The 15,556-nt window shown below is 37.9% G+C and overlaps 1 protein-coding gene across 1 annotated transcript in view; it reads left to right on the top strand.

The window, feature by feature from the left end:
- The window catches only part of CCSER1 (coiled-coil serine rich protein 1), a gene marked incomplete at its 3' end in the record, with an annotated part of 640,571 nt that extends 627,019 nt beyond the window's left edge, over positions 1-13,552 (top strand). Inside the window, exon 9 of the mRNA XM_081999116.1 lies at positions 13,067-13,552. Coding sequence (XP_081855242.1) covers positions 13,067-13,552 — 486 coding nt within the window. The remainder of the gene's footprint in view (positions 1-13,066) is intronic.
- Between the last annotated feature and the right edge of the window lie 2,004 nt (positions 13,553-15,556).

Below are 15,556 nucleotides of genomic sequence, written 5' to 3'. Positions count from 1 at the left end.
AGTTGGTAAATGCCTCCCTATGTGCATTTTTACAGAAAGTTGGAGGTGTACTGTGAAATATAATCTTGGTAACCTTCCTTATGCTACGCAGATGAATAGAGAAGCAGAAACCAATAAAGGTATTTCAGCGTTTTTGCCAAAATTTTTGATGTTGGTTCTTGTAGAAAGAAAGGCAAAATAAGAAATTTCAGTGGGTGCTTATTTATGTTTTTGTTTCCTTTTGTTTGTTTTTGCTTGTTAAGTTTGTGTAAAATAGTTTGCTGAAGGGAATAAGGAGCTGATAATGCTGAATATTTTGAAATAGCTGCATTAATTGTTTGCATGTTTCCAGGAAAGTAAGATGAAAAGGAAGGTTATTTTTCCAAGTAACGTGATGTTGGTACTACAATGTTTTTGTGAAGTGTTGGTTCTTTGTCATTTTGCAGGTTGTGATGGGCTCCTCATGGTTATATATCCTATATAATCATGTACAAAAGAGAACAGGGCCTTCAAATCATACATACAACTACTTAGATGACCAAAACTTTTTCCAGACAGGGGTAACTCCAAACCCAACTAGCACTGCTCCAAGAATTGACTATTCCTAAATGTCTTAGACACTAGTTCTCTCTGCTCTTTAGAGACACTTTATCTCCTAGCATTTTAGCAGCAGTTGTGTCAGCAGATACTGCTTATTTTCTTTCGTTCAAATACTAATTTAGGATTTGTTACTAGAATATAGAAAAATTTTCAGTAATTGGATTGCATTGTTATAAAAATATTTTAGTGGATTCTGAAGAAATAAAATATGCTGTCCATTACTTTAAGCCTTTTAAATTATGCTTTAATTCTACCCACTTTTTTGGATTATGTAATTGCACCAAGAGAAATCTATGGCTTCTACTGCAGAGAAGGTCAGACAAGATGATTATAACGGCTTTTGCTGGCCTTAAAATACATGAAATATATGAAATAGTTTTATCTTGTTAGAGTTGACTTTCCCAAACACTGAGTAGTATATCTTGGAATGAACACCATGCTACACTAGCTGTTTTAAGGAGAGCTGAACTGAATGGACCCTTATAGAGGTACAGTGAAGATGCTAGGAAGTATTTTTATTTTGTGTAAGCCACTGGCATAGGTGGGAAGAGGTTTTATCTGATGGGCTAGCTTACCTATGTGAAGCTTGGTTTGTTTGAAACTACACAGTAAGGGAAATTTTCTATCACCGCCAACTGTGCACAATTTTGACATGATAGGAGATAGGTTTGTTGGCTTTTTTAGAACATGAGGGAAATTATGTCATTGAACTACAAACACTAACTGTTTTGTTAGAGCAATATCTCTTTCATGTAAATCAGTTGCATGGATTCCTTATGGGGGGCACATGTCTTCTACAACTACTTATGCCTCTTGCCTGTGAGACCCTTCCTCTCCCTGACAAGATTTTCTTAGTGTAAATATATTTGGTAATGACAGATGGAGATCAGAGAACAGAATTTATATGCACCAATTCCATACTGATGAAGCCAATACATTCTTGGGTCAGTTGATATAAAAGAAAAAAAAAAAAAGAGTTATTTTTAGCTGTAGTTTCTGAGTTTCAATTCCCTGTTTCAAGAGAATCCTATTTGTTCTTTCCCTATTTCTAAAACTGTTAATACCTAAACAAACCTAGACATGGAATGATTCACTCAGGATAGATTTATAGCCATCATAGATAGTAAGATCTTTGAGAAAATATTTTAAGAGAGATTTTTCTGTTATGAACGAAATCTGATTTACTGAGCATCATCCTATGGTGCAAAGTTCATACAGGTTTTTTTTCTGACTGAATCTTACAGGCAGGGAGTAGGTATCTTTCTGGAATAGTAATGCTTCGTTCTGTCATAGGAGTCTAAACTATTTCTGCATGTTATTGAACACATGGAACCTAACCAGTTAAGGGATTGATTGTAGGTATTTTACAATGTTTTTGTCTAACCACAAAAAAGGCTTAATTATGGAAATCTACTTTAGGGATTAAACAATCTGGCTACTCTGTGATATTACATTCCTAAAACCAGCACTCTTATATATATATATATATATATATATAAAAAAAAAAAGTAATATTTTCTTATTCTCTTCAGGGATGTCCTGGTCTCAGTAATCTTGGCATAAAAATAAAACGTCAAGTCAATTAAAGGGCATTTAGAATTTCTTTTCTTGTCATCAGGGTAAAATTTGCCCTTTTTGTTAGTCCTTTGATTTTTGCTTTGCAGACTGTATATTGAGCTGAGGGATAGTGTCACTGATTAACATGACAGTAGCTGAACATCATTTGCCAATGTATAAGTTCAGCCCCTAGTGCTTTCAAAAGTAACGATGCTAATTTATGAAACATAGTTTAATGGAAGGGGTTTTTATTGTTGTAAAGAATGTAATGTAAAAAGGTGAGTGCTGGCTAAGTAAGTACAATTCATTTGGGTTTTTGTGTGTGTTTTTTATGAAAGAGCAGGCAGTGCCTTTTTCAGAAGGTACATGTTCATTAGAAATCTGATTTGTGACATTCACAAATTGGAAGTGGGACAAGAAAGCCTTGAACTTAAAGATAAGTATATATGATTATTTTCTTTACAGAAGGTAGGATAGTAAAAATATACAGAGACGCAATAGAGATTTGAGTTCCTCTATGTCCAACTGATAAAGAAAAAGCCTTACATGCCAAAATATTTAAGATTCTTATCTTAAATACAACAGGAATAAATCTGTAGAGCATAATGTCTAATGCATTCTTCCACTTTTTAAATGAGAATATATAAGCAATTAATGTGGACAGTATTTTTTTTTCTTTTCCTAAAAGTATGTCTCAGATATATTATATTATATATATTATATATTTTATATATATTATATAGACAGTTGAACATTGCATATTTAAATCTTTTTGAGACTACTACTTCTAAGACAACTGTATCCTGGTATCTTACCTCACTGAATACCTAGTCATCTGAACTCATTTTACATATGGAATTTCTGGTACTATAGGAAATCATGTTAGGTTATATCAGAGTAGGAAAATAAATAACTATATAAATAGAAACTTGGTAAAACTGAAACATGTATATAATAGAAGTTAGTTGTCAAAGGTATTTGCCACCTACAAGTAAGTTTTAATTCAGATGATCTACAGATACGGTAATCAGGTTTTTGTGACCACATGTCGGACCTGAGGCTAGAAATGGACTTCACAGCTTTCAGGCAGCTGATCATCCAAAAAAGATAAGGCACAAGGCAGAGATCTTTGAACAATTTATAATGACTACATGGCACATCAAATGCTGTACAGAAATACTAGTTTGGCTTGCAAAGCCAGAACACCTGTGTTAGCATAGCAATAAATGTCAGCTGAGTAGCACACTCTTTCAGAAGGGCTAATTAGCACTGGTGCAGTTTTCCTGCTTGTAATTCCAGAAGAAGCTCCCTTATTGTTTCCTCAGAAGCTTTGTGTCATACTTCATTGCTCACGGTGCACAACCTGTGGTTTTTTGGAAGTGGCCCTGATGTTCCAATGGATCCACTTCTCCATTTTCTATCATTTCATTTAGCATCAGAGGACAAAAAGATGCCCTTTTATGCAAAAGAGGACCTCAAGTGTAGACACCTATGACTTCCTATATGACTGTAGCTAAATGCATGGGACAAGTGGCCCTTAATTCTTGGGTTGCACAGAGACAGAAAGACCAAAAGTGCTGGGTGAACATGGGACCTATCCAGGCCCCTTAAATGGAGCCTGGAAGGTCCATGAGCAAGTCTGACTTGGACACCTTATTCTAGACCCTGCTGCCTGTAATCAAAGGTGGAGGCTGTGTATAACAAGAGCTTAATGAAAGTATTTTCCTCATCATTGCCTGCAATAGCTGTGGCTACCCAAAGAAGCTGAGGGGATAGGAGGTCAGTAAAAAAAGAAGCCAAAGGCATCAAGAGAGACAGAAGTGTTATGAGAATTGCTGAAGATGGGGGAGCTAGTCTTGCTAAACACAGGATGTTTCCAAGGTTACAGATTTAACAAATTTTTTAAATGGGGGTAAAAGTCCATTGCATCTTTCTTACCATTTTGTCCCCAGGTCTAAAATAAGAAAAGTCTGCCTGGTAAAAATTACCATTTCTGGATTGACCTCCTGATCTTGGGGAAGTCTTAGATATGGACTGTGTAAAATAAGGTTTATTATCTCACATAGTATGTCCTACTGTTCTGTGGTCATATAATTGAAAGATGCACACTATTTAGTAGCTTTTCATTTTCATTAGTATTTTTATAGTTATTTAGAATTTTAAGCCATAGGGTATGACAGGGAGTACTTGGTATCATCTAAGTGAATTTTGTAGCATTTTTGAAGAATATGACTAACATTGGTGAACAGCTCCAAAGTTCCAAGTGTTTAATTTGGAAGGCATGGTAAACAGCTGTAAAACATAACATTTTCTATTAGCTTTACTAATGAGAAAAATCTTCCAGTTAACCCTAAAAATGCCATACTGAGAATTCAGAGTAGTGATTTACTCTTAAGTTACTGGAGATTAATGGGAAATTCTTCATTCTTTTCTTCCTACTTTATAAAATAGCATTACATCTTTTTACACCTTGTTGCCTTACTGTGCATTATTACTTACATAAGTGAAAATTTTCAAGGATAATTTTGTGCTGAAATGAATATCTTATTTCAGCCCTCTGTGGGTTACTTATCACAGTATATCATCACCACCAGAAAATCCTTTTAGGACATTAGCTGACCACTATAGCTCACTTTTATTCAACCAACCTGTTGGTTAAAAGGGCATTGTGGGGAAGAGACATGCATTTTAGCCTGCCATAAATTTTGCTTTCAGTAAGTAGATAAAGATGTTTGAAAGGCAGAAATAGAAATGTTTCTGATTTATGTTGACTGTATTAATTTTGTAACGGATGGCAGCAGAGCTTGCAAATTGATCAGCAGCTGGTTCTTGCCCATAACCTGTTGATACTAGTCCATGCCTTATTTTGACACACTGGGCTTTATTTCTTTCACGTGTCATATGCTGCCAGAAGGCAGCATTAGGTGATCAATAGGTGCAGATCTGGGTTGTAAAAGCTACTCTCATGGTCCAGGTGCTACTGAAATCAATAAGAATGAGTGCTTTTTAAGAGACTTGAATGAAGAACAATTACCTACTGCAGCTAAATTACATTTTGTTTGGGATCATCTCTAGGCTGGAAGGTGGTAAGCCCAAAAGTGAGGAGGTGTAGAAATTAAAGAGCTGACATAGTGACAGATGTGGCATACCAAAGTACTGGGTTAACCTGCATTTTGGTAAATTAGATCTGCACTTACATAAACTGTCAGAACTGTGAAAGGCATCTGAAGGGATATAAATTCAAAAGCGTGATGCAGGGCTTTATCCTTTCCGTCATTCGAAGAAATAGAGCTTTAGTACCTTATTTTCTTTCTTTATGTTGCTTTGCATTTTATGAATTCTGGGCTAGGCTGCAAATGGAGGCAGTTCTGCAGAACGTGTGCAGTCCAGCTAAGACCTGACAAGGACAAAGTGAGCTATGCTGGGCTATATAGTTAATACTACATTGGAGGACACAGTTTACATTCCTCGTGTACCCGCAAACACAAAATAACGAAGTGGTAGAAAACGTGAGGCAATCCAGAAGGTCTTCAGGTTTCTGTTATAATAATTAATCTATCTAGAGTGTGCTTCCATTAACACCTCTGAAAGCAAAAATGCTTTGGGGTAGTAAAACCTTGTTCTTCAAATGCACTGGGTACACTGGTTAGCGAGTGTTCTGTTTGGTTTAAAATTTATGGAAAAAATATTTGAAGAATATAAAGTTCCCATTTTAGGTTCGATCTTAATGTATTTAGCACCAGTGTGGAATAATCAAACCTAAAATATTTAGACCTTTCTCATATTCACATACCTTAAAACACGGGTGATCATGATGCAAACCTATCAAAATTTCCAGCTAATCAGATTTTAATAGAGTTCCTTTTCTTTTTGAGAAATAGACTCGAGCAAGAAAGCATGCACTTTTCTGTGTTTAATCTGATCAGCGGATTCAAATCCAGATGTTTTCTTTAAGACATATTTGAAACAACAAAGGAGGCTTTTTTTTCTCTCTCCATATATTTAAAATGGGATACTTTTGAAAGAAATTTCAGAGCCACATTCGCATCCTAATTGCAGCCCATTTCCTGGGTCCACAGTTAGGCAGACTGTAGCGTGGCATTTGGGGATTTCTGGGGCAGAGAATTCGTTGGTTCTAGCTGAGCTACTGAAAAGTAAAAGGGAAAGAGGTGAATGGATTTTTTGCTTCAGCAGTCACCAGCTGGCAGATTGTCTCCTTGGAGCGCTGCCAAACAGCAGTTTACAGCAGCCCTGCAGCTGCTCTAGGCGAGGCTGGAACGCAGCTGGCATGAAGCCACCTTCAGCTTTGGACAAGGACTCAGCCTTCAAATTGGCAAACAGATGCGTTGGGATTGTGGCTTTGCTCGCTCACGTCTAACGCTCGTAGAATGCAGTTGGTACCTAAAAGTCCACCGCAGAAAGTTTTGCACGAAACATTTACAAGAATAGGCTAAAAAAAAGTTCATGTTTTTCCAAAGTATTTTTCTTGTTGGTGCTGCAAGTGTGGTTTTTACTTTTCAGGATTTCATTCTGGGACATTTTTGTTGTTCCGGACAGATCATGAGGAGTCTAAACAACTGTAAAATGGGCCAGCAAGAAAACTCAGCTGGACTAGATTCTTTGAAGCTAAATTTCCTGAATTCAGCAAATGAACAACAGCGTACAATTCTTTTCAAACCTGTAGGTTGTAGTTTTTATAAAAAATATTTGAATTATAGCAAAGAATAACTTACACGGAATTCAAAGCAGCATTGGACTTCTTATTATTGACAACATTTTGAGGGAAGAATAATGTAATTTGGGGGAGGCAGGGCAGCGAGGATTTCTTTTTGATTTTGACTCGCATCTGACCACTGTTCTCTCTTTCCCTGATTAGAAACTGTTCTTCAGTAATTTGTCATAGATAACAATAACACTATTGTTTTTTGGCAGTGTTTCTATTAAAATCTCATTCCATGACTAATTATGCATCTGATAGAATCACAGAAACACTAGGTTGGAAAGGACCTTCAAAATCATCAAGTCCAACCATTAATCCAGCACCACCATGTCCCCTAAACCATGTCCTGAAGTGCCACATCCACACGTTTTTTAAACACTTCCACAGATGGTGACTCCACCACCTCCCTGGGCAACCTGTTCCAATTCACCCTCTCGGTGAAGAAATTTTTCCTAATATCCAATCTAAACCTCCTCTGGTGCAACTTGAGGCCATTTCCTCTTGTCCTATCGCTAGTTACTTGGGAGAAGAGGCCAACACCCTCGTCGCCACAACCCCCTTTCAGGTAGTTGTAGAGAGCGATAAGGTCTCCCCTCAGCCTCCTCCAGGCTAAACAACCCCAGTTCCCTCAGCCGCTCCTCATAAGACTTGTGCTCCAGACCCCTCACCAGCTTTGTTGCCCTTCTCTGGACATGCTCCAGCACCTCAGCATCCTTCTTGTAGTGAGGGGCCCAAAACTGAACACAGGATTCAAGCTGTGGCCTCACCAGTGCAGAGTACAGGGGCACGATCACTTCCCTACTCCTGCTGGCCACACTATTCCTGATACAGGCCAGGACGCTGTTGGCCTTCTTGGCCACCTGGGCACACTGCCGGCTCATGTTCAGCCGGCTGTCAGCCAGCACCCCCAGGTCCCTTTCCGCCAGGCTGCTCTCCAGCCACTCCTCCCCAAGCCTGTAGCGTTGCATGGGGTTGTTGTGACCAAAGTGCAGGACCCGGCATTTGGCCTTATTAAACCTCATACAGCTGGCCTCAGCCCATTGATCCAGCCTGTCCAGATCCCTCTGCAGAGCCCTCCTACCCTCCAGCAGATCAACACTCCCACCCAGCTTGGTGTCATCTGCAAACTTACTGAGGGAGCACTCGATCCCCTCATCCAGATCATCTATAAAGATATTGAACAAGACTGGCCCCAGAACCGAGCCCTGGGGAACACCGCTTGCGACCGGCCGCCAGCCGGATTTAATGCCATTCACCACGACTCTCTGGGCTCGGCCATCCAGCCAGTTCCTCACCCAGCAAAGAGTAATCCTGTCTAAGCCACGAGCCGCCAGTTTCTCCAGGAGAATGCTGTGGGAGACGCTGTCAAAGGCTTTACTAAAGTCCAGGTAGACAACATCCACAGCCTTTCCCCCATCCATGAGGCGGGTCACCTGGTCATAGAAGGAGATCAGGTTGGTCAAGCAGGACCTGCCTTTCATGAACCCATGCTGGCTGGGCCTGATCCCTTGGTTGTCCTGCAGATGCCCTGTGAGCACTCTCAAGACCAACCGCTCCATAATCTTCCCTGGTACAGAGGTCAGGCTGACAGGCCTGGAGTTCCCAGGATCCTCCTTCCGGCCTTTCTTGTAGACGGGTCTTTCCTTGTTAACTACCTGCATCTTATTGCTGGAAATAGGGTCAAACCAGTGTCTTAGAATACTTTTGGCATATTCTAAATTTCTATTGGTGTTCTAAAATTTAGGTAAATTGCTCTCAATTTGACACCACCTGGTACTTGTTTAATTATTCAGTAGGGGGGAATTTCAGCAAGTTACAGCTTCACAAAAGTGAGTAAGACCTTCCCTCAGCACATACATATCATTAAATATTTATTGATACATATACACACACTGTCTCCCCCCATTGGCCAACAACCAGAAGCAAATATTTTGGAGACCTACAAACACAGCATGTATTTTTTTTTTAATTAAAATATTTCATTTGAAATATAACCTTGATAAGGAAGAGGAAAGAAACACCACAGTGCCAAATAATCCAAAGAGACCATGTCATCAAGACCAAGTTGAAAGAGCAATACAAAAAATCATGTAATCATGCCTCCTACCTTTTACTAGTACTCACTTTCAACAATATGCCTTGCTTTGAACATGCTTCTGCACTTGTTTTCAAAACCAGTTGATTCTTCTGTGTTTACTTTAAAACCTACTTTTTTGGTATAACTTATTTCATAAGATTTTTTTTTTCTACAAGTTTTTAATTTTTATTCTATTTCAAGAGACAAAAGTAACTGCTAAGCTGTTCTTAAGACTATAAGACAACTTGTATCCAAGACCTACAGCAATGGTCGTGCTTCTTGCTGGAAGTGGCATCTGTATCTAAGGCTACAAACATCTGCAGCAACTTGCTTAAACTCCTATTATGCATATGTCATGCTGCTTATGACTGAATAATCTCACTGAATGAAGACAAGAATAAGTGTAGCTGCTGATTAAACAGGTAAATTATATGCTTTTGCTGGCACTTCAGTAGCAGCTCTAAGAAGAGAAACTGTTCTTAATCCCTAGACTTTTTACTGAGCAGTGTGTACCACCATGAAAAACTCTGAGACGTTTTCATTAAAACAGGTATATACTGATCAGAGTGCAGTATCAGTGTCTATTTTTGTCAGTGTTTCAGTGTTGGGGGGACGTTATGATTCATCTATATATATTGTAAAGTTTTCCATTAGTTTAATTTCAATTCTCAGACAAAAAGTTGAGGCAAATAATCAAACTATTTATAAGCACGTAGAAGAAAACGAGATGAACAAGAGCCAACATGGATTACAAATCAAATCAATTGCCAAACCAATTTAGTTTCATTCAACAGCACGGTAACAGGCCTTCTGGCTAGAAGCAAAGCTGTAGATGTCAGATTTCTTGCTTTTAGTAAGGCTTTTGATACTGTTTTACAAACTTACTATGCAGACTAAAGAAAAATATAGACAAAAAAAAAAAAGAGTAAAAAAAAATAGACTAAATTGGAAAACTGTCCTTGGAAATTACTTACCAATGGCCCAATGTTAAAATAGAAGGCTACAGTAAGTAAGGTTTTATAGTACTTGATACTACTCATTTACACACCTGGATGATGGACTAGGGAATATTCTTATCAAATTTACAGCTTACATGAAGTTGGGCAGGATGGAAAACATATTAATGGATAAAACTGAAATTCAGAATGATCTTGATACATTAGGTGAAAGATCAGAGGAAAAATAGTGAAATTCAACAGAGGCAAATGAGGAATTAAGTCTCTGTGAGAATAATGAGCTGAACAACTTAGTAATAATTTTGTAGAAAAAAATCTTGGAACTATTGTGGACAAGCAGATGACTATCAGTGAACAATTTCATGCTGTTGCAAAATGAAATCACTAACCTCATACTGGAATGAATTAAAAACAAGCAAGTGAAGAAGTCCTTCATAGGATTAATTGTGCTGCTTGTGCTTGGTAGTGGTAGGGGATTACCTTAAGTACTGGACTCTTGGGCCATCTACTTTGTGAAAAAATGTGGAATTACTGAAGAGAATCTATAGAGAAGACAAGTGTGAATGACTCAGTCTAGAAGATGAGTCCTATGAGAAAAGATCAATGTGATATTTTTTATTCTAGAGCAGAGAAGATTAAGGGGGTAGCTTGACAGCATTCTTCAAAGACATAAACAGGTATTCAAAGATCAAACAGCAATTCTTTCTTCATTTCCGTGGGAGAAAGAGAGAAGGAATAGACTTGCAGCCAGAAAGATTCAGTTTAGACATTAAGAAGATCTTTCCTAAAAGTAAAGGTAAAGTAGTGGAAAAGGTCAGCTGAGGAGGCTGTACAGATTGCATTGATGAAAGTCCTTAACAGCTGGTTAAAAAAAACGTCAGGAACAACATAGGGATAAGCTGATGCTAACCAGAAGTGTAGAATAGACTAGATATTCCATCATGAAGTTCCTCTCAGTTCTATGATATCAATCTTTAGGTTGTCAAAGGGCATAGGGTAACTCCAGAAATATTCCTGCAGGGCACTGAATCTGACTCTCTTGTCCCGGTAGGAAGATTTTATTTACTGGCATAGAAATAAATTTTAAAAAATATTAATTGAACTTACAGATGTAAGTTCCTTCCTAGAGAAGAATGATTACCTAGGAATTAAATTGAATTGAATCTCAACATCTATGTGTTGTAGGCATGAAAACTTAAGTGATGTTTTCCAGAAGCGTTCTGCTCCCATTTATGAGTCTGATGCAATCAATAATGAATTAAATGGGAAAAATGTTATGCCAGTACTAATAATTTTTGAAAATATCATCTCCGATGCCTAAAATGCACTGCAATACTTGTGTCCAAACCTGCGTATGAATTTGCGTAGAAGCGTGACCATTATCCTGCCTGCACTAAAAAAAGGGTGTAATATTGGCTGTATCATTTTTCTGTGTTGCTTAAAATAGAAATGCATGTGAAGTTATACAGATTGTCCTGAAACAATATATACAAGTTTCCTATGGAGTCGTGGAAACATCCTGAAATATTTTTAGCAAAGTACTGTTGTAAGGCTTGGGAGTATTTTCGGTTTTCTTAGCTTTGTTCTACAACATCAGAGCCCATGCAGCAATGTAAATGTCAAGAAGCTGCTACCATGTCCTTTCAGAGTTCTGTTGCAGAAAATCTATATGGAGTAAAATTGGACTTTCATTGCAAGTAAATGTCAGAGCTAGATGCTTTGACCAGTACCTGGAAAAGTGTGACAGGGATAAAACAAGGACAAATGTGTATTCTAAAATAACTTCTAAAGTATAATTATGCTGTTATTAGAATCCTTCCTCACATAACTGCAGCTTAGTTACCATAACATGACTAGTTAAAAAAAGAAAATAAAATAATCAGAGGTGCACTAATTGCTAAAAGATTTCCTTGAAACATCATATGGAGATGTATCTGGAGAAGTTAATGACACTCGCACCCACCCCCCTTTGGTTTTTTTGCACACGCAGTATCAGATGACAAAGGACGGTAGCATTGAAGTAGATTCCATCAACACCTTTTGAAACTCACATACGGCTTTCAGGTATTTAATGCTTATGGGGCAAATTGGTGTCATATATGTTTTGTAAAAATATATAGAGATGAAGCTTTCTTACAAATCCATATAGGCTCAAAGCTCCATTTCCTCTAGGGACCAGACTCCTGAACAGTCACAGCGTGGCTAGTGCATTCCTCGGCCACAAGCACGTCTCCCTGAGATCCGAGTTCCTGGGCATCAGCTCTAGAAGCTGCCTAGTACAGTCAGTAGTGGAACAGGTAGAATCCTGCTTTCACTGTATTAGCATTTTCCCCTCAACACTTTATTTTACTTTATACACTGAGAGTATATTTTCTAAATGTGTGAGAGAAGGTCCTACAGCCCCATCATATCCTCCCCAGGCAAGTGTTCTGTGCAGGACAAAATAAAGCATCACGCTAAGTGCACACTGGAAATTTGCAGTGATCTGGCTTGCCATGTGCAGATAAATTCCCCTTATTTAAACAAATACAAATGCATGCATGCTCACACAGCATAAAAAGTTGCTAACATGCTGGAATCCTTACACTATATTTTTTCTAGGCACCTGAAATAAAATTATTGCTCTGCTCTGGCAGAGCATTTTGGCATGTATTTAACAGTAAGCACACAACAAAATGTCTAGATTCAAGGGACAATGAAATTTGAGCACATTCTGAGCTTAACTGAGGCATGAAAATATTCACAAAATATGTTCTTTAAACTTTGTAAGTGTTTGAGAGTATTAAGAGTTGAAGTCTATTGCAATCAGATTTCTTGTTTCATCATGCGAAATGCTTTTGAAAATGTGTTTACAATTCATGGAACCTTTTTATCCCTTTATCATGTTCTGAAAGAAAATTCTCCTCCTTTGACTTAAACTATTTTTTTAAAGAAAATGCCCAAATCATTACCTATAATAAGCATTTTTCAATATTAGTTCTGTTAGTGTGAATGAACAATACTTCTATTTTATATTAGCAGTGCTTTGGGAGTTTTATCAGCATTTAAGATTCATCTTTCATTTTAATCTGCCAGCCCCATGTGCTGTATGTCTGTAGTGAGGAGTGTTTTATATACTCTATGCCATTTTCCTACTGTGTTATATTACTAATACTCTTTTTTGTTTTGTTTCCCCAGGCTACATATCCAAACAGAATGGTGAGCCAAAATCTCAGCATAAGGGACAGAAAGTCAGCACATACTCCCACCGAGGACCCTTTTAGATACTCATCAGGCAACCAAGCAACAGCCTATGAAAGCAAGAGCTGTCAGCTGTCTAATTTGTGTCTGAGCAACCTCCTGAAAGAGAAGGAGATCGTGGAAGTCATCAAGCATACTAGAGGCACGTATGAAACCCTTGCTTCAGAGGTCACCCAGAACGGTTTGGCCGTCACAGCACCAAGTACAGCAAAGCCACCATCCAAGGCAGACAGCTACCCAGTGTTCTCAGGAGCTCCAAAAGACCAAACTGCTGTACCTTGGCAGCATACCACTTTCACAGGGAGACTTGGACAGCCTCCGAGGGGACCCATCTCATTACACACGTACAGCAGAAAAAATGTTTTCCTCCACCACAACTTACACACAGCAGAGCTACAGACTTTAGGGCAACAGGATGGGTAACAAGGTGCTTGTATTCTTGCCATGGAAGGAGAGTTGATTAGAGAGGAACATAAGATCACCTAGAGTTCAGTCTTCAGTTTTCATGTGCTGCTACTTTCACCTAAAAAAAAATTTTTAAAATTAATGTTGTCTGTAGGTTCCATACTTTCCTATTTGGGACTGTGGCAAAAGGATGAACTAGATCATGAAATAACTAGATTGATTTGTCATGCAAAAGTCACCATGGCTATAACAAATGGGATGATTTGGCTGGCATCGCTAGTCCAATATTGGCTAAATATATATATTTTTTTCCCTCTATAAGCCACTATCATTCCCTGAAGTTCTAGAAGTGATCTTAAATAATACTGTGTATGTTTAATAATGTTACTGTTAAAGTAGATGTGAGGAATGAATAGATAAGTAATTAGTAAACCCTCTTGAATTTCATAAAGACTAGGGAAATAAGGAGTCAGAAATCTTTGAGGACCCTCTTTTTACACTTTTTTTTTAAATACAATTAAATTTGCTCGGTTGTAGAGGTGTGTTACTGCTTCCTGCTCTACGTATTTTATGAATGCCTCATGCCACAAGTAGAAGAACTGACTGATTTTTCTCTAACAGCAAGGTTCTTAGAGCATCAACAGGTATTTGAGTCAGTAATTGGGTCCCAAACTGAGGATGTCAACTTGGTTTCTCAACCTTCCCTTCCCTCTCCCCACCTTTATTTAGCTACATTTGTTTGAGTGTTTTTGCTCTATGAGGACATGTCAAGTTCTGGTGATGTTTGGGCTTTACAGGCACTGTATCACTCATGACACATGACATACTATGCTGTGTAATGCATCATATAATTTCATTTCACTTCCCAAACCAAAAATGGGTGAAAGACTAAAGTAAGAGAAATTGTCTTATTACCCAGTCCAAACTACCTGTGTAAGTCATAATTTATGCAGACTGTATCACCTGCACTTAAAAACCTGGTTTATAGCAACTCGGCGGGTTTGCTAGTCTTGACATATTACACACAAATGAGATGAATCTAATGCTACCTGATGTGCAGCGTGCTGGTCTCGTGGGAATATGAAATCATCTGATCACACCATAGAACTTGTAGACTTATCAGGAGCAAAAGATCCTGTTTTCCCCTTTCAGAGGGCTTGAAAACAGGCATCTCAGTCAAGTTACTCTAAACATGTGGCTTATACTAAACGTGACACTTGGTTTACAACCTGTGTGATGGAAGGTAATCTGTTTGAATGATAACAGGATATATAGTTAGTTTGTAAATAATCTGACACTTTTAAATATGATTAAGGCAGATTTGAGACAAGTCACCTCTCTTTAACTGGTGATTAATAACAAAAGATAATGGTGCAGCACAGTCTCACAGAAAGACACAAACCAGCGCGACTTAACTGAAGTAGCATATAATGAAAAATGAAGCTCCTGTAGCCACTAAAAATGTTGTAACTTTTAAAAGGTAAGTCACATAGGGTATATAAAATGAATGATACAAATTTTACCTGGTGTTAAACGTGTCTTCTTAAAAACTTAATATTTGGATTAATACAAGATTTAGATTAAGAAAAAATTGGACTATGAGTTTGACAGATATTCTGCAAAGCCGTTTCAGCAGCATGAACTTTCAGGATTCTATTTATTGAGGATTTTAATTTGGTTAGAGCAAATTTTATGACATTGTCTGATGTTGAAGAGAGCAGGTTTTGTCTAAATATTCTATAGTGGTAATTTTGGACATCCAGAGGTAAGAATCAAGACAAACATTTGCCAAACTTCTTTGTATTTGTGTATGTTGCTACTGCCAAAACAGAGTGCAAAAATTGCAAACACAGTTTGACCAAATGAACTATGGGTATTCAGGACTCCCAGTCCTGCATTGAAACTCATAGTTTAAAGTCTACCAAAAAAATTTAAAACGGTAGTAACAGAATTTCACTATTCAGAGTCACGTTTTCATCTGAGCAATCTCTTAAAGTCATGGTAGATTGAAAGGACAGTTGG

This window comes from Phaethon aethereus (genome assembly GCF_964289735.1).
Source record: "Phaethon aethereus genome assembly, chromosome: 4".
NCBI classification, from domain to species: Eukaryota; Metazoa; Chordata; class Aves; order Phaethontiformes; family Phaethontidae; genus Phaethon; species Phaethon aethereus.
The sequence above is the reverse complement of the archived record's forward strand: the minus strand, read 5'-3'. Positions and strand labels throughout refer to the sequence as shown.